Below are 25958 nucleotides of genomic sequence, written 5' to 3' on the forward strand. Positions count from 1 at the left end.
TAGGAGTGGTCATTGGTGTAAATACCAGCACCTAAGTTAGGCACAGAGCAAGTGTATTCTATAACCCTGGGCGTAGTTTTCTGGAACACCCATGACCCGCCCCGTTCCACACCCATAGTCACACCCCCTTATCAGCAGCACGCATTAGAATTTACATGCACTGCTTTGCAGAATACGCTTAGCGGGTATTGCAGGTAAATTCTAACTAATGCCAGTTAGTGCTGATAATTGCTTGTTACCATCCAATTATCACTGCTGATTAGCTTATCTAATTAAGATACGTGCATTGTTATGGAATACGCTTCAATTTCCACATGGAAATCTCAGAGCGATATATAGAATCCGGGGGGGGGTACACCTATAAGCAGTGTTACTTATGGTAAGTACAGGCAAATACACATTTAAATGCTGGCTCTTGGAAAACTACATGAAGAAGTGGAACCAATTAAGAAGCAGAGTTCTAAGCATCTAATTTTGGGCTTTCTGAGATGGTTTTTAAGGACAGAAGGATCAGTACAATCGCCCTGTCACTCACTCTTCAGAACCTGCAAGCAAAAACAAGCAGCTCACTCTTGCACCTGATTCTGAGGAGACCATATCATGACCCTTTGAAATCTGTATCTGCTGTGGCTATTCACGTGTACGAAGTGGTTTTTCTAGAATCAGGATGTACGTATGCATGTACAAACTAGTCTTTTATTCTTTCCAAACCAATGCAAGTCTGTCCATCTGTCTGGAGGAAAATGAACTCTCGGAACATTTAACAAAATGAGATGAAACCTGGCATGTGGAAAAAAAATGGTAAAAAGACATAAGGGGTTCTAGATAAATAAGCCCCTTGCCCCCCCCCCCCCCCCCCCAAATAGTGAAATGCATTAGGAGAAATAGATCCAGTTTCTGGCACATAGAACATTTACATATAAGTACATAAGTAATGCCACACTGGGAAAAAACCAAGGGTCCATCGAGCCCAGCATCCTGTCCACGACAGCGGCCAATCCAGGCCCAGGGAACCTGGCAAGCTTCCCAAACGTACAAACACTCTATGCATGTTATTCCTGGAATTGTGGATTTTTCCCAAGTCCATTTAGTCCATTTAGTAGTGGTTTATGGACTTGTCCTTTAGGAAACCATCTAACCCCTTTTTAAACTGTGTCAAGCTATCCGCCTTCACCACGTTCTCCGGCAACGAATTCCAGAGTTTAATTATGTGTTGGGTGAAGAAACATTTTCTCCGATTTGTTTTAAATTTACTACACTGTAGTTTATCGCATGCCCCCTAGTCCTAGTATTTTTGGAAAGTGTGAACAGACGCTTCACATCCACCTGTTCCACTCACTCATTATTTTATATACCTCTATCATGTCTCCCCCTCAGCCGTCTCTTCTCCAAGAATAGGGTGATATTTGGCACATGTATAGTTGGGTGAATCTCTTCTTAAAGGTGGTTAATACATTTCAATAAATAAATACACATGGGAAAACAGGTAAAAAGACACAATTGGAATTGGACCAATATTCAGCCAGTGGCAGTCAGTTTTTTTAACTTCAGACTGCTCAAAACATGGCAGCTAGGCTTATCTTTGGAAAAACGCAATTTGAAAGCGCAAAACCCTTACACGAAAAACTACACTGGCTCCCGATCAAAGAACGCATTGCTTTCAAAATCTGTACCCTGGTCCACAAATTTATCTACAGTGAAGCCCCGGGATACATGACATACCTGATCGACCTCCCAACCAGAAATACATCCAAATCTACACGAACGTAATTAAATCTTAACTACCTAAGCTACAAAGGACTTAAATACAAATCAACCTACACTTCCAATTTTTCCTACATAAGCACACAATTGTGGAATGCATTACCAAAAGCCTTGAAAGCCACGTTCGACCACCTACACTTCTGGAAAAAACTAAAAACTAACCTGTTTGAGAAGGCATACTCGACCAGTCCATCATAAACGTCTGACCTCTGCAACACAACATACCTAATGTACGAAATGGAAATAACACAACTCTTCTGTTGAATGACTCCCTAATGTGGCTGTACCACATGAACTTTATCTTACCACAACATCACTTTGTCTTTGTTTACACCGGAGTATGCAAACGCCTCTCCAGTAATATGTAAGCCACATTGAGCCTGCAAATAGGTGAGAAAATGTGGGATACAAATGTAACAAATAAAATAAAACGCTGACCATTGCCAGCTAAATTAGCCCCATGTGTGGGCACTGGCACTGAATATTGGGGGCTAATTGCATTGGTGCTGGCTACCAGAGGTTATATGGGTCTTGGCCAGCTGCGGCCTGCATAAGACAGTTACATGGGCCCTGGCTGAATATTGGCCGGGACCCACATGAAAAAAAAAAGTGCCTTGTGCTCATGCCAATCCCCTCCCCCCACACCCCTCTTGCAAGGCATGTCCACCCTCCCTCAATATTAGGCCCTCCTGACCACACCCCCTTGCAAGGATAGTCCCTGCAATGCTTGACCTACTCAGGATAGGTCCCTATCTCCGGCGTACCTAAAGTCCCTCTGTTCCAGTTAGGTGACGGGGGCAGGAGCAAAGCCCACTCACTTCTGCTCCTAGCAGCTGCAACTCCAAAATGGTTGCCACGATCTCTAGCTGTATTACACAAGGACAGCAGAGGGCCCACTTTAGCATATTCCCATTCTAGGATAACCTGGTACAAAGAAAGGCAATCAAAATGGTAAAGGGTGTGGAACCTGTTTCAAATCCCACTGTAGCTCCTTGTGATCTTGGGCAACTCATTTAACTCTCCATTGCCTCTTCAAGGACATAAAAAGACTTGAACTGGTTCAGAGGAAGGCAACAAAAATGATACAGGGTTTGTGCCGTAAGATGTATGAGAAAAGACTGGAGGACTTGAATATGTACATGCTATCACCGATCCTCTTCAACCTAATGAAGACCCCAATAGCCAAGTCATTATCCAACCAAGGCCTCAACCCTTTCATCTATGCAGACAATCCAGCTGATTTTCAAAAGTGATCGCCGCCCATCTTCCGACACAAATCGGGAGATGGACGGCGATTGCCCAAATCGGCATAATCGAAAGCCGATTTTGTGCGGCTTCAACTGTGTTCAGTTGCGGGGCCGGCGAAAGTTAAAAGGGGGCGTGTTGGCATGGTAGCGAAGGCGGGACGTGGGCAGGACGGGGGTGTGCGTTGAGATGGCCGGCTTCGCCTGATAATGGAAAAAAGAAAGCCGGCCCTCAGGAGAATTTGGTCCATTTTATTTGGACCCCCCCCCCTTTTTTTTTTTTTAGGTACAAGTCCCAAAAAAGTGCCCCAACTGACCAGATGACCACCGGAGGGAAGCGGGGATCACCTCCCCTTACTCCCCCCAGTGGTCACCACCCCCCTCCCACACACACACACAAAAAAAATCAGACATTTCTTGCCAGCCTGTATGCCAGCCTCAAATGTCATACCCAGCTCCCTGACAGCAATATGCAGGTCCCTGGAGCAGTTTGTAGTGGGTGCAGTGCACTTGAGGCAGGTGGACCCAGGCCCTCCCCTCCCATCCGTTACACTTGTGCTGGTAAATGGGAGCCCCCCAAAACCCACTATAGCCATATGTAGATGCCCCCCTTCACCCCTTAGGGTTATGGTAATAGTGTAGAGTTGTGAGCAGTGGGTTTTGGGGGGGATTTGGGGGGCTCAGCACACAAGGGAAGGGTGCTATGCACCTGGAAGCTAATTGTGTTTTTTTTATTAAATTTTTAAGTGCCCCCTAGGGTGCCCGGTTGGTGTCCTGGCATGTCAGGGGGGGGGGGGGCAGTGCACTAGAAATGCTGGCTCCTCCCACGTCCAAATGCCTTACATTTTGCTGGATTTGAGATGGCCGGCTCCGGTTTCCATTATGGCTGAAAATCGAAGTCAGCCATCTCATCTAACCCTGGGCGAGCGATTTGGCCGGTGCCCAACGTATTTCGAAAATACGCTTGGCTCCATCCCTTCGTGGAGCTGGCCCCGAAGATGGCCGCCCATTGATTAGGCCGGCGCCGTTCGATTATGCCCCTCAATGTCACAATATAAACACGAACTGACAGAAATCACCAACGAAATCAAGCTCAGCTTGAATATCATGGACTCACGGGCAAATGCAATTCAACTAAAATTCAATAAAGAAAAAAACCACAATGTCTCATTCTCTCATTTCAATACAGCACGGGCAACCCCACAAGTATCAACACCGCAGACTACACCCTCCCTATCTCAGACAACCTTGAAAATACTCGTCATTACAATGGACTGTAACTTAACACTAGAGAGCCAAGTGAAATCCACAACAAGAAAAATGTTCCACTCAATGTGGAAACTCAAACACATGAAACCATTCTTCCCGAGGGAAACATTTCGCAACCTGATACAATCAATGGTACTAAGTCACTTAGACTACTGCAATTGAATTTATGTGGCATGCAAAGAACAAACCTTAAAGAAACTTCAGACCATCCAAAACACAGCAGCCAGGCTTATATTTGGAAAAACGCGATTTGAAAGCACAAAACCCCTCTGTGAAAAACTACACTGGCTCCCAATCAAAGAACGCATTGCCTTCAAAATCTGTACTTTGGTTCACAAAATTATCTACGGTGAAGCCCCGAGATATATGACAGACCTCATTAACATACCAACCAGAAACACATCGAAATCAACACGAACATATCTAAATCTGCACTACCCAAGCTGCAAAGGACTTAAATACAAATCAACTCTAGTGGATCCTCTTCCACTTCTATCCCACTACCAATCGGTGTACCTCAGGGTTCTGTTCTCGGTCCTCTCCTGTTCTCCATCTACACTTCTTCCATAGGCAGTCGGTGGCCCAACTGTTTGGGGAGGCTAAAGGGGGCGGGGTTAGGGGTGAGGCCAGGGGTGGAGCTTAAATCCATAATGTCTGATAACACACAGAAAAAATAAAAATAAAAGTCACATTTAATACCTTTTATTAAATTTAGATATTAGATATGTATCATATGTCAAAGAATAAAGTGGTTGCTCAAAGCATATTCTAAGCACAATCGCTCAACTGCAAAACACTATACTACTACTACTACTTAACATTTCTAGAGCGCTACTAGGTTTACGCAGCGCTGTACAATTTAACAAAGAGAGACAGTCCCTGCTCAAAGAGCTTACAATCTAATAGACAAGTGAACGGTCGGTCCGATAGGGGCAGTCAAATTGGGGCAGTCTGGATTCACAGCCTGCCCCAATTTGACTGCCCTATCGGACCGACCGTTCACTTGTCTATTAGATTGTAAGCTCTTTGAGCAGGGACTGTCTCTCTTTGTTAAATTGTACAGCGCTGTGTAAACTAGTAGCGCTCTAGAAATGTTAAGTAGTAGTAGTAGTAGTATAGTGTTTTGCAGTTGAGCGATTGTGCTTAGAATATGCTTTGAGCAACCACTTTATTCTTTGACATATGATACATATCTAATATCTAAATTTAATAAAAGGTATTAAATGTGACTTTTATTTTTATTTATTTTTTTCTGTGTGTTATCAGACAATTATGGATTTAAGCTCCACCCCTGGCCTCACCCCTAACCCCGCCCCCTTTAGCCTCCCCAAACAGTTGGGCCACCGACTGCCTATGGGAAGAAGTGTAGATGGAGAACAGGAGAGGACCGAGAACAGAACCCTGAGGTACACCGATTGGTAGTGGGATAGAAGTGGAAGAGGATCCACTAGAGTTGATTTGTATTTAAGTCCTTTGCAGCTTGGGTAGTGCAGATTTAGATATGTTCGTGTTGATTTCGATGTGTTTCTGGTTAGGTGCCGAACGCAGCATTGAAGAGGTGGGCTTTAAGAAAAGACTTGAAGACGGGCAGTGAGGGGGCTTGGCGTAAGGGCTCAGGAAGGTTGTTCCAAGCATAGGGTGAGGCAAGGCAGAATGAGCGGAGCCTGGAGTTGGCGGTGGTGGAGAAGGGTACTGAGAGGAGGGATTTATCCTGTGAACGGGGGTTACGGGCGGGAACGTAAGGGGAGATGAGGGTAGAAAGTGAGGGTAGAGAGTGAGGGGCAGCAGACTGAGTGCATTTGTAGGTAAGAAGGAGAAGCTTGAATTGAATGCGGTATTTGATCGGAAGCCAGTGAAGTGACCTGAGGAGAGGGGTGATATGAGTATATCGGTTCTGGCGGAATATGAGACGTGCAGCAGAGTTCAGAACAGATTGAAGGGGGGATAGATGGCTAAGTGGGAGGCCGGTGAGGAGTAAGTTGCAGTCCAGGCGAGAGGTAATGAGAGCGTGGACGAGAGTTCGGGTGGTGTGTTCAGAGAGGAAAGGGTGAATTTTGCTGATGTTAAAGAGGAAGAAGCGACAGGTCTTGGCTATCTGCTGGATATGCGCAGAGAAGGAGAGAGAGGAGTCAAAGATGACTCCGAGGTTGCGGGCAGATGAGACGGGGAGGATGAGGGTGTTATCAACTGAGATAGAAAGTGGAGGAAGAGGAGAAGTGGATTTTGGTGGAAAGACGATAAGCTCGGTCTTGGACATGTTCAGTTTCAGGTGGCGGTTGGACATCCAGGCAGCAATGTCAGATAAGCAGGCCGATACCTTTGCCTGGGTCTCCGCGGTGATGTCTGGTGTGGAGAGATACAGTTGGGTGTCATCAGCATAGAGATGATACTGGAAACCATGAGATGAGATCAGGGAGCTCAGGGAAGAGGTGTAGATTGAGAAGAGAAGGGGTCCAAGGACAGATCCCTGGGGAACACCAACAGATAAGGGGATGAGGGTGGAGGAAGATCCATGAGAGTGAACTTTGAAGGTGCGGTGGGAGAGATAGGAGGAGAACCAGGAGAGGACACAACTTTGTGCAAAAACACACTCAGAACCTTACTGTACCATAAATATTACACTGGGCAGAACCTAATACACCAATATACCACCCATACGGAAAATGCAGACCGTCAACAATATGAAACAAAGGATCATATCATCACAATTCTCATGTAGAGCCACAAAACACTCTAATTCATGTTTAATGTGGGATAAAATACCATAAATAAGTAAATAAATATAAACTTTTAATGTTGAGCACCTGATTCTCAAAGTGGACATATTCCAAACACTATAATGAAAATAAAATGATCTTTTCTACCTTTGTTGTCTGGTGACTTTTTCTGATCATGCTGGCCCAGTATCCGATTCTGCTGCTATCTGTTCTCAGGGCAGGTCAGGAAGTCATCCTCGTTAAATATCTCCCTGGCAACCCAGGACACCTCCAGCCAACCCCCCCTGCTCTCCCAGCAGTAAAGTAAACAAATTAAACCATAAACCAATTTCTACAACTGGTTCCACAAGGCTAGAGGGCTTTCACTGCAGCTCCTGCTGTGAGGATGGAGGTAAATCAACAATTTAAACCCTCAGAGCACAGCAAGGGAGGCTTAGCCTCTCCAAGCCTCTTTATACCGGGCGCCTATGCTTCCTTCCCTTGGCTCTCTGATACCACTACCATGGCTTTCAATACCTTCTCTACGCTGATGACTCCCAGATCTACCTGCCTACCCCCGAAATCTCAACCAGCATCCAGACCAATGTATCAGCCTGCCTATCTGATATTGCTGCCTGGATGTCTCAATGTCATCTGAAACTTAACATGGCCAAAACCAAGCTTCTCATCTTTCCCCCTAAACCTACCTCTCCTCTCCCCCCTTTCTCTATTTCTGTGGATGGCACTCTCATTCTCCCTGTCTCATCAGCTCGTATCCTTGGTCATCTTCGACTCCTCTCTCTCCTTCTCTGCTCACATTCAGCAGATTGCCAAAACCTGTTGTTTCTTTCTCTATAACATTAGCAAAATCCGGACCTTCCTCTCTGAGCACTGTACCAGAACCCTTATCCACACTCTTATCACCTCTCACCTAGACTATTGCAACCTCCTTCTCACCGGTCTCCGTCTTAGCCATCTCTCTCCTCTTCAATCAGTCCAAAACTCTGCTGTGCAACTCATTTTCCGCCAGAGTCGCTATGCTCACATTAGCCCTCTCCTTAAGTCACTTCACTGGCTCCTTATCCGTTTCCACATTCAATTCAAACTTCTCTTACTGACCTATAAGTTCATTCACTCTGCCGCTTCCCAGTACCTCTCTACTCGTCTCTCCCTACACGCCCCCCTCGGGTACTCCGTTCTGTGGATAAATCTATCTTGTCTGTCCCCTTCTCCTCTACTGCTAATTCCAGACTCCGTTCCTTTTATCTAGCTGCCCCATCTTTGGCTGTTTTCAAATCCAGGCTAAAAGCCCACCTCTTCAACGCTGCTTTTGACTCCTAACCACTACTCACTTGCCCTGTACCCTTTTATCCCCACCTCTTTAATTTCCTTACCTCTTAGTTGTTCTGTCTGTCTGTTTGCCTGTCCTATTTAGATTGTGAACTCTTTGAGCAGGGACTGTCTTTTCATGTATGGTGTACAGCGCTGCGTATGCCTTGTAGCGCTATAGAAGTGATAAGTAGTAGTAGTAACTTATGTATCCAGTTTTTCCTACATAAGAACACAACTGTGGAACGCATTACCAAAAGCCTTGAAAACAACATACGACCACCTAAACTTCCGGAAATCACTAAAGACTAACCTGTTTAAAAAGGCATACCCCGCAGATCCAACTTAAATGCCTGATCTCTGCAACACAACAAAAGTATGTAATGGACATAACACAACTCTTCTGCTGACTGTTCCACATGAACTTTATCTTACCACAACATCACTTTGTATTTGTTCACACTGGAGTCTGCGAACGCCTCTCTAGTACTATGTAAGCCTCATTGAGCCTGCAAATAGGTGAGAAAATGTGGGATACAAATGTAACAAATAAATAGACAAAAGGAGAGAGATGATATGATACATACATTTAAGTACTTGACAGGTATTAATATTCAAACAAACCTCTTCCAGAGACGTACGGGCGGTAGAACTAGAGGACATGAATGGAAGATGCAGGGAGGTAGACAGGAGTAACGTCAGGAAATATTTTTTCACAGAGAGGGTAGTAGCCACTTGGAATGCCCTTCCAGGGGAGGTGGTAGAGTAAAAAATGGTAAGAGAATTTAAAAACGCATGGGATAGACACAGGAGATGCCTAAACAGAAAGAGCATGGAAACACAACATGGCTATTGAGGTGTTATCCTGGGCAAGAGTATTGGGAACTGAGGCTGATGTCAGACAGATTTCTATGATCTGTGTCCCACAAATGGCAAAAGACTGAAAGATGAGCCAAATCCAGCATGGGGGCAGTGAGGCCGATGCTGGACAGGCTTCTACGGTCTGTGTCCCACAAATGACAAAAGTCAGCTGAAGCTTTGGCAACTCCAGTGTTGTAGATCACCTTTGTCATATGTTGAGTGAGGGTGTTGTGCAGTTCAAGAGGAAGGGGACAACATCTTGACTGGTAAGCTTGATACTGTCAGCATACTTGGGGTCTTGGTTACAACCACATATCATTCCCATCATGTTTGGCTGCCTATATGGTTGGCATGGTGGAGACTTGACAACCAGCATTTAAGCATGGGTGACTGGGGCACGCTCTAAGTGGCAGGCAGTGCTCTGGCTAGCTTGGTGGGTGACTGGATGGACCGTGCAAGTCTTTATTTGACGTCATTTACTGTTATTGTGTGTTAGGTATAAAATTTAGACTGTGAGCCCTCCCAGTACACCACCTTGACAGGTTTGGGGGATTGCAAGTGGCATATAAGAAATTTAAATAAATTAATAAAAAGGGTAAACACAAAGTAGTTTTCTCTTTCAAAATGTACAGACTAGAAGACATGCCTTGAAGTTACATTTAAAACAAATAGGAGAGGGAATAGTTCTTGAAGGGTGTGTGTGTGTGTGTGTGGGGGGGGGGGGGGGGGTTATGTTAAAACTGTTCTTTGTCATTGTTTCAACGTTTTCTCAGTTGTAAGAAATGTTTCTTTATAGTGCTATGTGGTGAAATGTTTGGATTTTTCTATTCTCTGCAATAGTTATTTCCTATAAAACAAATAGGAGAAAACATTTTTTCACTCAATGTACAATTAAGCTCTGGAAAGATGTGTAATGGTACTTACCATATGTTGATTAAGTATGTACAAGCTTTTGTAAGAAAAGTCCATAGATGGTTATTAAGGTAAATCTGGGGAAAACCACTGCTTACTACTTTTGGGGATCTTGCCAGGTACTTGTAACATGGATGGGCCACTGTTGAAAATGATACTTGGCTTGATAGACCTCTGGTCTGACCCAGTACAGCGAACAGCAACCAAGGAGTCAAGAAAGATATCCACTATTAACCTAAAGAATTTATTGCTGGAGGATGTCATCAAAAACAGCAGCATAACTTAGGAGAGGCCTAATAAGGTAGACCTGGATAACGCAGCCTTTTACTGCCATGATCAGGATGAGCAGCTAGGATCTATTCCTCCAAGCATCCCAGACTTATCATTGATGGAGAGAAGATGCTGAGCTGGGTGGACAATATGGCCATTCTTTATATGGTCTCAAAAACAAGGGTTCAAATTCTGCTGTGTAAGTCTGGGCAAGTCACTTTTTCTCCCTAGGCCTTAGCTCTAATCCCCAGCTCTGACTCGGTCTATGACTTTGGGCAAATCATTTTATTATGAATTCCTCTGGTTACTTAATTGTAACTGAGTAGAATTCTTTATAAAGTGTCACCAGTCCACATAGAACTTCTATAGATATGTTAGATGTAGGACATATACAAATGTGTAATATTATTCTTTCTACTCTTGTGACACTGGAAGCTGTGATGCTATCTAGAGGGCAGAGAAGTGCTGTCAGGTTAAGTTTCAAGTTTATTAAGAGATTTTCCATCCCGCCAATCTACAGTGTGTGTAGGCGGCATACAAACAGAGAGAGGGAGGAAAAGGAAATAACATATAGCCAAAGGAGAAAAATGAACAGATGAGCACAAGAGGGACTGGGGAGAACTAGACAGGAAAGAAGAGAGATGGAGGGTAAACACATGACGAGATTACAAATAACAATATATCAAGCAAACTCGGCTAGTGGCCAAATGCCTCCAAAGAAAAGAAATGTCTTAAGGTCAGCTTAATGGCAGGTGGATCCAGAGCCTGGGGGGGGGGGGGGGGGGTCTGAACAGAAAGAATTGACATGCATAGCAAGAGTGGGGATCATAGAAAAAGGTGGGATAGTTAGTAGGTCTCGATGTGAGGAGCACAGCAATAGGGGATCAGACATACCGAAAGAAAGTATGGCTCTTGATGATCCTGAAGTTTGTAAGTCAAAAGGAGGAGTTTAAAAGTGATACGTGATGAGTGGGCCTCTTTTAGGGGTGGTGTGACCTACCCCAGAGGTGGTTGCATGTGCTATGTTGATGCATTATTTTTATTATTGAGAGCGAGTCTTATCCTCAGTGGGTGCTGGTGATAGCAAACTACCTCCCACGTGTAGTAAATGTTTAATATTTATTCATAGGCAGCTTACACAATCACATTAATATATCTATAAGCTTTGCTTCATTGGTTAGTGTCCAACTCTATGTATAAATTCATATATATACCACAATGAGTGTATGGATGGATTGCCATTCATATTACATGTACTCCCAAATATATATATATGGCTGGCAGAGAGGAACAGATTAATTCGTCCCAAGAACCTCTGCAGACAAGCTTTAGACTATCAAGCTACAGGTACTCAAGAGGAATGGCATCAGGTAATCTTTTTGTATTATAGTTAAAATACTGCAGGATAAAGTGATATCTATTTACAGGAGTTGTGGAAATGACTTCAGGACAAGCATTACCAAGCTGGAGACCTGGGAATTGATCCCAGCCTGGGCTCTGGGGAAGGGCTGAGAGTGTATTACAGAATATACCCTGCAGAAATAGTTTCTGGGACATGGACCATCAAGTGAAGCTCTTTAGTTATCACGTGACCAACCAAAGAGCAATATAGAAAATAGCTATGTCCAGTATTATGTCTTGTAAGAGTTTTTTCTCTAAATAATACTGAGGAAATGAACGAAATAGCAAAACTATTGGAGGATGGACACGGTTTGTCCAGACAAGAACTGGATCAGCGGGAATAAGGGGTTGTACGTGCTGCCTCCCTGAATCTGATGAATAATGAATGAGGAGTGGGGGAGAGCTGGCCTGCCACAAAGAAGACACCCATTCATGGAGGGTCTGTGATACGAGTCAGATGACCAGAAAGGCTAGGAAAGATTATGCATAATGGCTCCTTGATGAGAGCTAAATGGGAAAAAGTAAGCAAAGAGGGCACACGTAATGACTTCATGATAAGAAATTAATAAAGAACTGTGAATAGTGGTTTGCTGAAGAGACACAGATGGGAAGGAGTGAGGAGAAAGGAAGGGTTTCCCACCTAATTAAGGTAAACTCTAACAGCTCATATCTAAATTTGGTCACACAGCATATATCATGATGATAACATTCTCTTTGGTCTATACCATGCAAATATTGAAATATCAGAGCTGGTTTACAGATCACAGCACTCCCACCTTGTTAGTATCTACAGAGGACCTCAACTCAAGAAGGATAGGGTGAATCTATACGGTGATTGGAGCTCTGATTTCTCCATTAAGAGAGGGGGTATAAAACTATATATGCAATAGAATAAGAGTAAAAAACAGGGTTACAGTCAGGATAGGTTCTAATGAATACTTGGCATATTTACTTTCCCTCTATGTTAGATTCTGAGGTAAGCATTTGGTGATCCTCAGAGAACAGGTGACATGGTTTTAGACTAGAATTATCTTAACTCACGATCCAGTTCTCCTTCTATGTCAACTGCATTGCTATACATGCAGTAGGGAACAAAATCAAGGCTACCTCAGACTATCAGGGGGCAGTGGCATGAAGCCATTTGAAAACCTAGTATGTGACACAGTGTTAAACTTGGTTTTAACAAATGCTTTTGTGGAAGCAAGATCTGACCCTGTGGGAGAGGACCCCATCTCATTAGTACAGAAGACTGGACTCAGACTACAATGAGAGACTAAATGGAAAGGAAGCTTCAGTCAGAATGTGGCCACCCACCCTAGAAGGCACCCAAGACATAGCAGAATGTGATTTCCATTGCAGGTCTCCACTTGTGCCCTCTGCTCCTAGTTGCCATTGGCATGTTGCTGCTGTATCCTCAGGAAATGACTGCCTTCCCCACAATGCCTCTATCAACGCTCTTTGCGAATGCTGTGCTGAGAGCCCAGCATCTACATCTCCTTGCTGCCGACACAGTGAAAGAATTTGTAAGTATTAAATAAGATCTCTTGAAATGCCCCACTGCACTACATACACTGCACCTCAAGCTCCTGATGAACACAACATCAGCAGCCTCATTGATCAAGGTCAGAAAATATACATAAAGGTCAACAAGTCAACTGTAGGTGATTCTATTTCATTGGATTAAAAATACATTTGTGATCCTCAGAAGCTTAGCCGAGATTGGGTGGCAGAGCCGGTGGTGGGAAGCGGGGCTGGGGCTGGTGCTGGGCAGACCTCTACAGTCTGTGCCCTGAAAATGGCAGATACAAATCAAGGTAAGGTATACACAAAAAGTAGCACATAGGAGTTTATCTTGTTGGGCAGACTGGATGGACCATGCAGGTCTTTTTCTGTCATCATCTATTATGTTACTATGAGTAGCTTTTGAGAGCTCCAATTCCTTTATCAGATCACTTTAGAGAGAGCTAGGAAGGATACATGTGAATATACAAGTAAACTGTAAATAGCTGTCATTACAGCTTTAAAAGCAAAATTCTGAGGTATAATCTAATGTTCTTATCGTTAATTTCAAATGCCTTGTGTTCCTGGGTAGTGTTGAAAGTTTCTTAATCCCAATTTTTGAGACCTTGGTTTACCCACTCCTCATCAGGTACAGTCTTTTTATTAGTTGTGTTGCTGATAGCTTCCCTCTGCTTTCTCACTTCTTGCTAAATACATCAGCTCCCCACTTCTCATCCTATTATTTTTACATCTTTAAACCATAATCTGCCCTTCAATTGAAGAGCACTTTTCCAAACTGGCTCAGTCCATTCTGTTGTCAGGTTTGAGCTATGCAATTAATGTTGTTGATCAAGGCAAGTTTCATTTGCTGTACTTATTCCTGTGCCAAAACTCAATCAGTCCATGAATTTTGGAACAGGACTCAGCTACAGTAAATGAATTTTGCCTTGATGAACGAAATTAATTGCATAGTCCATTTATTTGTCAGTTTTTTGAGCTGAGTAAGTTTTGGAAAAGTGCTATTCAATTTAATTCTATATTCAGACATCATCAGAGCCTAGTGACCAGCTTCTTGGTTCCAATTTCATAAAGACAACTTATGGGGGCCACCACTTACATAATTTCTTGACTTACTGTTAGCAGGGTGGTTTGCCATTGCCTGAAACACTGAATTAGGAAACAAGGATATGCAGTCATTTCAGATAACATAGGATATATTAATATAGCCTATGTTTCTTGTTATTTTCAAAATGGAAAAACAGACCGCCACAAACGGACATTTTGGTTGCTTCATCAATTGCACACATTATTTTCACATTGAAACAGGGTATACAAATAACAAAGAGAATACTTCTAATTACATAACAAAATAAGCAAAAACCCAGACATGAGACAAAAAAAGTGCCGAGTATCCCTACATAGAATACAAAGCTATTGTTTCTCATGAACACCTGGGCTATTATTAGAAAGAATGGGCTTTCTGAAGTCTAGGCTGGGATGGCCAATTATGGCCCTGGGCTGGTGCGGGTCCTTGAACATCTGCTCATGCTCAAGGCCCTACACCAGTCCAGTGCCAGAACCATGACGAAAAGGTAAGAAGAGAGTGGAGGACAGCAATGCCAGCTACGGCAAAATCTAGGAGTGTGTGGGGGGGGGGGGGGGGGAGGAGCAATTACTGGAGGAATCTAAATAGGCTTTTAAGGTGAAATTTACAGGGTTTTCGATGCTGAAACAGGAGACGGGCTATTACTAGAAACAATACGGTAGATAAAAACTATAAAGCCTGAGTATTCTTGACACGCAAACAAAATGGGCAATGCAATAATAATGGGTGACTTCAATTACCCAAATACAGACTGGGCAAATGTGACATCGGAACATGCTAGAGAGGTACAATTCCTTGATGAAATCAAGGACAGCTTTATGGAGCAGCTGGTGCAGGAGCCGACGAGAGAAGGAAAAATTCTAGACTTGGTCCTTAGTGGAGTGCATGATCTGGTGGGGAACGTTATGGTACTGGGGCCGCTTGATAACAGTGATCATAATATGATCAATTTTGATATCAACCTTGAAGTAACTATACATAGGAAGTCAAATACGTTAGCATTTAACTTTAAAAAAGGAGACTATGATAAAAATGAGAAGAACGGTTAAGAAAAAACTAGAGGGGCAACTGAGAGGGTAAAAACTGTACAACAGGTGTGGATGCTATTCAAAAATACCATCCTGGAGGCCCAGGTCAAACATATTCCGCGAATTAGAAAAGAAAGACGGAAGTCCAAAAGACAGCCGGCGTGGTTGAAAAGTGAGGTAAAGGAAGCTATTAGGGCTAAAAGAAACGCCTTCAGAAAATGGAAGAAGGAACCATCTGAAAATAACAAGAAGCAGCATAAGGAGTGTCAAAGTAAATGCAAGGCGCAGATAAAGAAGGCCAAGAGGGATTATGAAAAAAAAGATAGCAGTAGAGGCAAAAAAACATAGTAAATTTTTTTTCGGTATATTAAAAGCAGGAAGCCGGCAAAAGAATCGGTTGGGCTGCTGGATGACCGAGGGGTAAAAGGGGCGATCAAGGAAGACAAAGACGTAGCGGAGAGATTAAATTAATTCTTTGCTTTGGTCTTCATCGAGGAAGATTTGGGTGGGATACCGGTGTCAGAAATGGTATTTCAAGCAGACGAGTCGGAGAAACTTACTGAATTCACGGTAAACCTGGAGGACGTAATGGGGCAGTTCTGCAAACTGAAGAGTAGCAAATCACCTGGACCGGATGGTATTCATCCTAGAGTACTGATAGAACTGAAAAATAAACTTGTGGAGCTACTGTTAGTGATATGCAATTTATCCTTAAAATAGAGCGTGGTACCAGAAGATTGGAGGGTGGACAATGTAACGCCGATTTTTTAAAAAGGTTCCAGGGAAGATCCGGGAAATTATAGACCGGCCGGGGAAAATGGTAGAGGCTATTATTGAAAACAAAATTACAGAGCACATCCGAGAACGTGGTTTACTGAGACCAAGTCAGCACGGCTTTAGTGTGGGGAAATCTTGCCTGCCCAATTTACTTCAATTCTTTGAAGGAGTAAACAAACATGTGGACAAAGGGGAGCCGGTTGATATTGTGTATCTGGATTTTCAAAAGGCGTTTGACAAGGTGCCTCATGAAAGGCTACAGAGGAAATTGGAGGGTCATGGGATAGGAGGTAATGTCCTATTGTGGATTAAAAACTGGTTGAAGGATAGGAAACAGAGAGTGTGGTTAAAAGGGCAGTATTCACAATGGAGAACGGTAGTTAGTGGGGTTCCTCAGGGGTCAGTGCTAGGACCGCTGCTTTTAAATATATTTATAAATGATTTAGAGATGGGAGTAACTAGCGAGGTAATTAAATTTGTTGATGACACAAAGTTATTCAAAGTCGTTAATTCGCGACAGGATTGTGAAAAATTACAGAAGGACCTTACGAGACTGGGAGACTGGGCGACTAAATGGCAGATGACGTTTAATGTGAGCAAGTGCAAGGTGATGCATGTGGGAAAAAACCCCGAATTATAGCAATGTTCCACGTTAGGAGTTACGGACCAAGAAAGGGATCTGGGGGTCGTAGTTGATAATGCACTGAAACCTTCTGCTCAGTGTGCTGCTGCGGCTAGGAAAGCAAATAGAATGTTGGGTATTATTAGGAAAGGTATGCAAAACAGGTGTGAAGATGTTATAATGCCGTTGTATCGTTCCATGGTGCGACTGCACCTTGAGTAGTGTGTCCAATTCTGGTCGCCGCATCTCAAGAAAGATATAGTGGAATTGGAAAAGGTGCAGCGACGGACGCCGAAAATGATAGCGGGGATGGGCCTACCTCACTATGAAAAAAGACTAAGGAGGCTAGGGCTTTTCAGCTTGGAGAAGTGATGGCTGAGGTGAGACATGATAGAGGTATATAAAATAATGAGTGGAGTGGAACAGGTGGAAGTGAAGCGTCTGTTCACGCTTTCCAAAAATACTAGGACTAGGGGGCATGCGATGAAACTTCAGTGTAGTAAATTTAAAACAAATCGGAGAAACATTTTTTCACTCAACGCATAATTAAACTCTGGAATTTGTTGCCGGAGAACGTGGTGAAGGCGGTTAGCTTGTCAGAGTTTAAAAAGGGGTTAGATGGTTTCCTAAAGGACAAGTCCATAAACCACTACTAAATGGACTTGGGAAAAATCCACAATTCCAGGAATAATATGTATAGAATGTTTGTACGTTTGGGAAGCTTGCCAGGTGCCCATGGCCTGGATTGGCCTCTGTCAGGGACAGGATGCTGGGTTCGATGGACCCTTGGTCTTTTCCCAGTGTGGCATTACATAACATAGTAACATAGTAGATGACGGCAGAAAAAGACCTGCATGGTCCATCCAGTCTGCCCAACAAGATAAACTCATATGTGTATACCTTACCTTGATTTGTACCTGCCTTTTTCAGGGCACAGACCGTATAAGTCTGCCCAGCAGTATTTCCCGCCTCCCAACCACCAATCCCTCCTCCCATCACCGGCTCTGGCACAGACCGTATAAATCTGCCCTCCACTATCCTTGCCTCCCAAACACCAACCCCTCTTCCCCCACCTGCTCCGCCACCCAATTTCGGCTAAGCTTCTGAGGATCCATTCCTACTGCACAGGATTCCTTTATGCATATCCCACGCATGTTTGAATTCCGTTACCGTTTTCATCTCCACCACCTCTCGCGGGAGGGCATTTCAAGCATCTACCTCCCTCTCTGTGAAAAAATACTTCCTGACATCTTTCCTGAGTCTGCTCCCCTTCAATCTCATTTCATGTCCTCTCGTTCTACCGCCTTCCCATCTCCAGAAAAGATTTGTTTGCGGATTAATACCTTTCAAATATTTGAACGTCTGTATCATATCACCCCTGTTCCTCCTTTCCTCCAGGGTATACATGTTCAGGTCAGCAAGTCTCTGCTCATACGTCTTTGAACGCAAATCCCATACCATTCTCGTAGCTTTTCTTTGCACCGCTTCCATTTTTTTAACATCCTTCGCAAGGTACGGCCTCCAAAACTGAACACAATACTCCAGGTGGGGCCTCACCAATGACTTGTACAGGGGCATCAACACTTCCTTTCTTCTGCTGATCACACCTCTCTCTATACAGCCTAGTAACCTTCTGGCTACGGCCATTACTTATGTGGCATTACTTATGTACTTAAGGGATGTAATACTGATGAAGCACATGGTTAAATGATAGCGGGGATGGGACAACTTTCCTATGAAGAAAGACTAAGGAGGCTAGGGCTTTTCAGCTTGGAGAAGAGACGGCTGAGGGGAGACATGATAGAGGTATATAAAATAATGAGTGGAGTGGAACAGGTGGATGTGAAGCGTCTGTTCACACTTTCCAAAAATACTAGGACTAGGGGGCATGCGATGAAACTACAGTGTAGTAAATTTAAAACAAAATAGGAGAAAATGTTTCTTCACCCAACGCGTAATTAAACTCTGGAATTCGTTGCCGGAGAACGTGGTGAAGGCGGTTAGCTTGGCAGAGTTTAAAAAGGGTTTGGATGGTTTCCTAAAGGACAAGTCCATACACCGCTACTAAATGGACTTGGGAAAAATCCACAATTTTGGGAATAACATGTATAGAATGTTTGTACATTTGGGAAGCTGCCAGGTGCCCTTGATCTGGATTGTCCGCTGTCAGGGACAGGATGCTGGGCTTGATGGGTCTTTGGTCTTTTCCCAGTATGGCATTACTTATGTACTTATGCAATCTACTTCCTGTTTCAGTGTACTAGATCTTTGTTGAGCTCTGGCTTTCAAGTCATTTTTTCCTAACCGAAGTTTCTCTGTATTTGTTCCAGGCATTTCAAAATTCTTTTATTGCTTCTGCTTCCATCACTTCTCCTATGAGTCTGCACCAAGCATGCACCATCCTTTCTGTGAAAATATATTTCCTAGGCCGGAGTATTCCTGAATCTGTCCTCTTGAAGCCTTCTATCAAGACCTCTTGGTCCAGCAATTTCTTTCCTCTGAAAATTGTTTTTTTTTTCATAATGCACTATTTCTACATATATCCCTCCTTTCTCTCTTCTTTATTTAGGTTCTGAAGTCTCATCCCATAGGACTTTTGGGGCTTCTGCTTAGCATGCCTCTGGTTCTCGCCCTTGCCATGCCATATTAGAAACATGACAGCAGATGATGGCCATATGACCCATCCAGTCTGCCCTTCCTCTGTAACCCCCAGTTCTTCCTGTTCCTAAGCGATCCCAAATGCTTATCCCATGCCTTTTTACATTCTGGAACAGTCAACTCCATGACCTCCACCAGGAGGCCATTCCACGCCTCATCCACCCTTTCTGTGAAATAGTACTTCCTTAGATTACTCCTAAGCCTATTCCCTCTTAACTTTGTCATATGCACCCTCATTCCAGAGCTCTCCTTCATTTGAAAAAGGTTCTCTTCCTGTACATAAATGCCCTTGAGATATTTAAACTCTCTATCACGTCTCCTCTCTTCCAGCGTATACATGTTAAGGTTCATAAGCTTGTCCCTATAATTTTTGCATTCAAGATCGCTTACTAATTTTGTAGCCACCCTCTGGACTGACTCCATCCTGTTTATATCTTTCCGTAGGTGCAGTCTCCAGCACTGCAAGCAGTACTCCAAATGGGCCTCACTAGAGACTTATATAACGGCACTATCACCTCCTTTTTCCTGCTGGTCATGCCTCTCTTTATGCACCCAAGCATCCTTCTGGCTTTGACCGTCGCTTTTTCTACCAGACACAATCACCCCCAAGACCTGCTCTTCCTTCAGAAACAGAAGCAGGTCACCCCTATACTGTACCATTCCCTTGGATTCTTGCGACCCAAGTGCATGACCCTTAGTTGCCAAATATTAGTCCATTCCTCCACCTTCGCTAGGTCCTTCCTCACATCATTCACACCTTCCAGGGTGTCCACCCTGTTGCAGAGTTTAGTATCATCTGCAAAGAGACAAACCTTACCAGACAGCCCTTCCACAACCTCGTGGTTATTAGATGTGGTTTCTGAAGAACTGTGGATTTCCCCCCTTAAAAAAAGAACACTTTTAGATTTTTAAAAATAAAAAAAGGAAGCTTGGTGGGAGTTCCTCACCCTTCCTGCAGTATTCACCAGAAATTAGATTGACAGCATGAGATGACAGTAACATCTTAATAATGCTAAATACTTTCACTGACCCCAATATTTCTGAGTACATTTCATAGTTTTATATTTTTCCCTGTAAAAGTTCAGCAGGCTCCAGCATAACTCTCATTTGATATGTTCACACTAATAAGGTCAGAAGGCATTGCTAAATCTGTCTTCCCATTAGTTAGATCCTCATAGCCTTCTGTACACCATGGAGGGTCAGCATGCACACCACTGCCTTGCATTGTATCTGCTAAACGACAACCCTTGAATTTTAGTGGTAAGGATTAGCCAATTTACTGTGAATTTTCCTTCCTAGGAGCGTACATATATCCCAGACGAGCAGAGACATTCCAACAAAAATTCTCAGTCTGCTTTCTGTTACTCAGAGACAATCCCTGCACCCACTGGGAAAGACGATGCCCAGCAAAGATCAGTAAGTAGACGTCCTTGTTCAGCTCAAGTTGTTCCCCAGAACTTTGGCTTCATCTAAGGGCACCAGATGACTCAAGGTCATGAGGGTCAAGCTGAACCACTCCTGCTTGTGTCTGTTTGTAGTCACGAACTTGTAGACCCAATTGGACTAGGAAATGCAGTACTTAATTTGCAACGTTGTATAATGATGTACACATTCATTTTTTAGTTTAGGATTTTTGTTCATTTGTTTTTTTTTTATTTAAATGTTAAAATAAATCTCAACTAAAAAAAAAAAAAAAATTACTCCTGGGTTTCCCCCTCCACCCTCAATCCACCACAGCTGAAGCAATCCCATATAGTGGACCTGAACCATTTCCTTTTGAACATAGGCACCAGCCTTCACCCGTTGGTGGCATTTATAGCTAGTTCCATTGGGACAAGAGTAACTGGCGATCACTCCTGCCGTGTGAGGAAATACAAGTAAAAGAGCATCAAGTGGGAACTGGAAGGGATTGCCCATAAGAGATTTTTTTGAGGTGATGAATACAGCATAAGTTTACAAAAACAAAGGGAAATGAGTGGAATTCTTTGTTTTTATTTTTAAAAATGAATTGCAACAATGCCACCTACTGGCCAGACTGAGGTTGCACATGTAGCAGTTTATTGAGGGAACCATAGCCCTAAAACTATGAAGTAGAGGAGCAGCCTAATGGTTAGTGCAGTGGGCTTTGATCCTGGAGACATGGGTTCAAGTCTCACTACAGCTGCTTGTGACCTTGGGCAAGTCACTTAACTCTCCATTGCCCCAGGTGCAAAAGCTTAAATTGTAAGCCCTCTAAGAACAGAGAAAGTACCTGTGTATAACATGTATATTGAGTAGTGCAACAGAAATGATTAGTATTAGTAAAACAAAGGACCACTGCTGCAGTGGCTAAGCTGAAAAAGCCAGGGCCAGCCTAGATCACAAGTGCCTGATGGCTCCTAAAAAGTAGATCCACATCCCAGTAGTTCCCTTCCAAAGATGAGCAATAGCTCTCCAAAGTCTACCTGGCTAAACATTTATAGACTTTTCCAGGAACTTGTCTGGTCTTCATTTGAATCATGTTACCTTGACCACATCCATTAGCAACAGATGCCACAGCTTTAAGCACTGCATTAAAACAAAACAAAGAAAACCAAAATGGTCTTTATTCAAAGTGATTTAAGTGGGCAGCACTTGAAAAAGAAGGGAGTAGGGTTTGCTCCTGGTCTCCATTCCACCACTGAACCAACAGGGAATTTAGATAGAACCAGGAGGACTATCCTGATTGGAGGGGGTCTAGTCTTCTCTGGCAGTGTAGATCTTGCCTTGGGGAGAGGGGAGGCAGCAAGAGCCAGCATAAGACTTGGCCAGGAACCACATATGCTCTAGCGGCCACTGCCTGTTCAATTAGGCCCAGATGTTCACTGCTGGTACCAGGTTAAAGCCTAGCTCTGAATATCCAGGGCTAATTCAGCCTGAAGCAGTGTTTAAAAAAACAAAACAAAAAGTTGATCAGTGTGGCCTTAATATTTAAATTTATTTAGATTTTAATCACACCTTTTTCAAATAGCAGCTGGTGAGTTACATTCAGGTACACTGGGTATTTGGAGCTCACAATCTAAGTTTGTACCTGAGACAACAGAGGGTTAAGTGCCCAAGATCACAGGGAGCAGCAGTGGGATTTGAACCAGCCACCTCTGGATAGCAAGACAGCTGGTGTCTTTGCACCTCTGGACTGTGGGACAGAAAGTACTTCATTTTCAAGTCCCAAGTGCACTTTAGCCTACATGGCCCCTATTCGGCCTGCAAGACAGGACTTCATTTGCCTGAGAACAGGATGGTCTTTAGTTTACAGCAATGTCCAGTCATGAGGTGTCACAGGCACCACCTCCCAAAGAACCCACTGCCACTAAACTTTCCTAGCAACCAAGTTCAAACACCCCTCTGGCTCCCTTTTCCTTCCAATGGCCCATGTCAGTAGGCCTGGCAGTGTAGTGGATGTGGGGCCTGATAGGGTTCACCTATCCAAAGCCCGGTCTAGGAAATTCTCTCATATACTTACCGTCATCTCTCTTTCAGGACATGGAGCTACTGAGATTCTCCTTGACACTGATCCAGTCTTGGTTAAACCCACTGCAAATCCTGAGCAGGGCATTTGCTAATACCCTGGTCTTTGGCACCTCTGATAGAGTCTATGAGAAACTAAGAGATTTGGAAGAAGGAATTCAAGCTCTAATGAGGGTAAGAGACAACAATATAGCTATGCAATTAGAGGGATACTAGGCTGGCCCCAAAATTCACAATCTGCATGCTTCCTGCGCAGTACCCAAAAAGGCTGTGCATTTTTCTATTAAGTGTTCTACAGTACCATGTGCTAGTTCCTTTTAGCAAGAACTATTCAGGAGAAAGTGAACTCTCTTCCAAAATGATACAGAATGAGATGCAAACAAACCACATCAAACACTGCCTGCAGCAGTTCACAGTCAAAACTCAGGCATCTGCCAGCAGGGCACACATTCCCATGAACTCAGGTGCAGTACCGAGGATCTGCTCCTGCATGTGTTGTACATCATGTGCAAATAGTGTCCATGGAGCTCATCTGGTTGGATGCAAGGAATGCAACAAATAATACTTAAAAAAAAAAAAACCCTCTACCTCCTCAGACCGAGGCATCTGTATAAATGGACCTAAAACTAAATGCAAAGGAACACATCTACTAAAAGACCAAAACAGTGTAGAGAACCCAACAACTAAGAGAAGAATGCAAACTTTCGCAATAATTTATAACTACACCAAAGAACCAAGTGATTCCATTTCAGGACACAGGAGCAGGCTTCACAGCACTCTGATGCCAGGTCACAGTAGATGTCTCTTGAAGGATCCCAATAGACCTTGACTCCTTTTTTCTAATACTTAAATCTTTGGAAGAGAAATACAATAGGGCTCCCATGATTGTAGGAAACACCTCCCCAATCCGATAAAAGAGCAATTTACAGCCCCTCTTCTGGCTTCATTCTGCAGTTAAAAAGGTTTCTAGGGATGACATGGCCCACACCGCCTAAGCACCGCTTGGTGCATTCCTGACAGACTTTTTCACAAAGTAACAAGAGAAGGTGAAACAGTATATATAAATAGCAAAACAAAGAAAAACGCACAACTGTGCCTTCAAGACTGAGAAAACAGGAATTCTTTTTTGCAGTCAGACCCAAAACAGGTCATGTTCCAGTGCAAACAACGCCTGCTTCAGGGCAAGTACTTCTAGGTGCAGCCAAGGATACTACTACTACTTAGCATTTCAATCTCCTTCAGCCACTGGCTCCTGGTACAGTCAAGAAAACAAATGTCCACCAGCAACTTCAATTTTAAGGCTTTTATTCCATGCAGGTTTCTAGTAGACCTGATACACGGTTCCAACAGCAGCATTCACCTTTAATCTTAAGCACATGTAAGCCACCTGAAAGTAAGTGTGTGGCAAATAGTCCCCTTAAGCAGTAGGCTACCAGCCCCTACCAGGATTCAATACAGGCTCACAGTCAGCTTCAGTCTGGGCTCTTTATCCAGTGCACAATAAACAGTAGTTCAGTTCCCAAGACAAACAGTTCAATCAGTTCATCATCCCAGTTAAATCACAAAGCAGCCTTTACTTTCAGGAGGGTTCAATACTTTAGGAACTTCCTCACACCCAAGGGATTTCAGCCTGCTTCAGTACTTTAGGGACCTCTCTTGCCCATGGATTTTCAGCCTGCAACTCCTTCTCTCCTCCTGAACTGCCCTGGGACTCCTTCCCACCTGCCTAATCAATCCCTGGCTTCTGCTCTCACAACCAATCATTCTCCTTCCATTAGCTTCCACCACACCCATAGCAGCTGAGTTAAGCATTAGACTAATGATGAGCTCCTGCACACAGGGTTTCCTATCTCTCTTTCCCCCTAGTGGCAGCCAATCTAGCCCTCCTGTTAGTTTACACCCATGTCCTCCCTTATTGCAGCTAGGAGTCCCGTCCGGGTTTTCCATCTCACCCCCTGGCTCCTTGCCTGCAATGCTTTCTGGGACTTGTATTTCAAACTGACAGTGCCTTAACCCAACTATCCTGGATGTGACTTTATCACAAGGGGTCCAATTAAAATGTCAAGTACAAAAAGAGGAACACAGTAAAAATAGGTTAGTGTACGACTCCCAAAGTGAAACCAGTCGACGGTGTTTTAGTACAAGTTTATTGCAGTCAGACCTGTGTTGGGTCTGTGTTTTGTCAGTCTTGAAGTCTCAGTTTAGACTTTTTCACAAGCAATTATGAGGACACAGCACCATCTTAATTAAGACCAAACGTCAGTTTGGAACCTTAATGACAATACTTTCCAAACTTTTATCCAGTTGCTGAAGAAAACACAGTGGACCTCAACTCCCCTTCCCACCTCCTCCTCCCTCCACTTACCCAAAGCTTGAAGGCAGCAGTGGTGGCACCAAAAGCAGCAGTCAGTTCAGGGCCCTGTGTTTCAGTGTTCACCATAAACCCCAATACTGTACATGGGTTTCCAGTCTAACAGGAAGTGGGCCCCTTTGAATGTTCACTCACTCAAAGGCCCCAAGCTGACTGCAACTACTAGACATAGGTCAGAGTGGGGTTCAAAGAGTGGAGGAGCAGCCCTGATTCAGTGACCCCATCCACTGATGACTTTATTTGGGAGCCTGAGCCACAGGTTGGAAATTACTGTTTTATTAACTAGATGTGACTATCAAGCTGGTCATCTTCTCCTTTCTTCCTAGAACCTGCTTCTGAGCTTTCCCTGGCAGGAACATCAGACTCCTTCACATTCAGCTTATATAATGCTATGTTAAATAAATAAAAAGATTTCTCTCACATATGTTCCATGCTCTTCTTTCAGGAACTTGATGATGGAAACTCCAGAGGTGCATCGCTTTTAAGGCTCACTTATGAAAAGTTTGATGTAAACTTTCGCAGTGAGGATGCCCTTTTTAAGAATTATGGGCTGCTGTCTTGCTTCAAGAAGGACATGCACAAAGTGGAGACATACCTGAAGGTTACCAAATGCAGACGCTTCGTGGAGAGCAACTGCACTATCTGACAAAAGACACAGTATGCCA

General features: G+C 43.7%; 1 protein-coding gene across 1 annotated transcript; it reads left to right on the forward strand.

Moving 5' to 3' along the window:
- Positions 1 to 488: 488 nt before the first annotated feature.
- On the forward strand, positions 489 to 25939 carry LOC115481408 (somatotropin-like). Its single transcript, XM_030220495.1, has 5 exons — positions 489 to 669; positions 13106 to 13269; positions 20736 to 20852; positions 22935 to 23096; positions 25739 to 25939. Exons 1-5 carry the CDS (start codon positions 489 to 491, stop codon positions 25937 to 25939), a joined length of 825 nt encoding a protein of 274 aa, XP_030076355.1.
- Positions 25940 to 25958: the final 19 nt, after the last annotated feature.

Source organism: Microcaecilia unicolor, chromosome 12 (genome assembly GCF_901765095.1).
Source record: "Microcaecilia unicolor chromosome 12, aMicUni1.1, whole genome shotgun sequence".
Classification (NCBI taxonomy): Eukaryota; Metazoa; Chordata; class Amphibia; order Gymnophiona; family Siphonopidae; genus Microcaecilia; species Microcaecilia unicolor.

Coding starts and splice junctions, on each gene's coding strand:
- LOC115481408 (XM_030220495.1), top strand. CDS start 489: ATGGTTTTTAAGGACAGAAGGATCAGTACAATCGCCCTGTCACTCACT. Junction 670..13,105: donor GGTTTTTCTAGAATCAGGAT/GTACGTATGCAT, acceptor TTTCCATTGCAG/GTCTCCACTTGTGCCCTCTG. Junction 23,097..25,738: donor GAATTCAAGCTCTAATGAGG/GTAAGAGACAAC, acceptor CTCTTCTTTCAG/GAACTTGATGATGGAAACTC.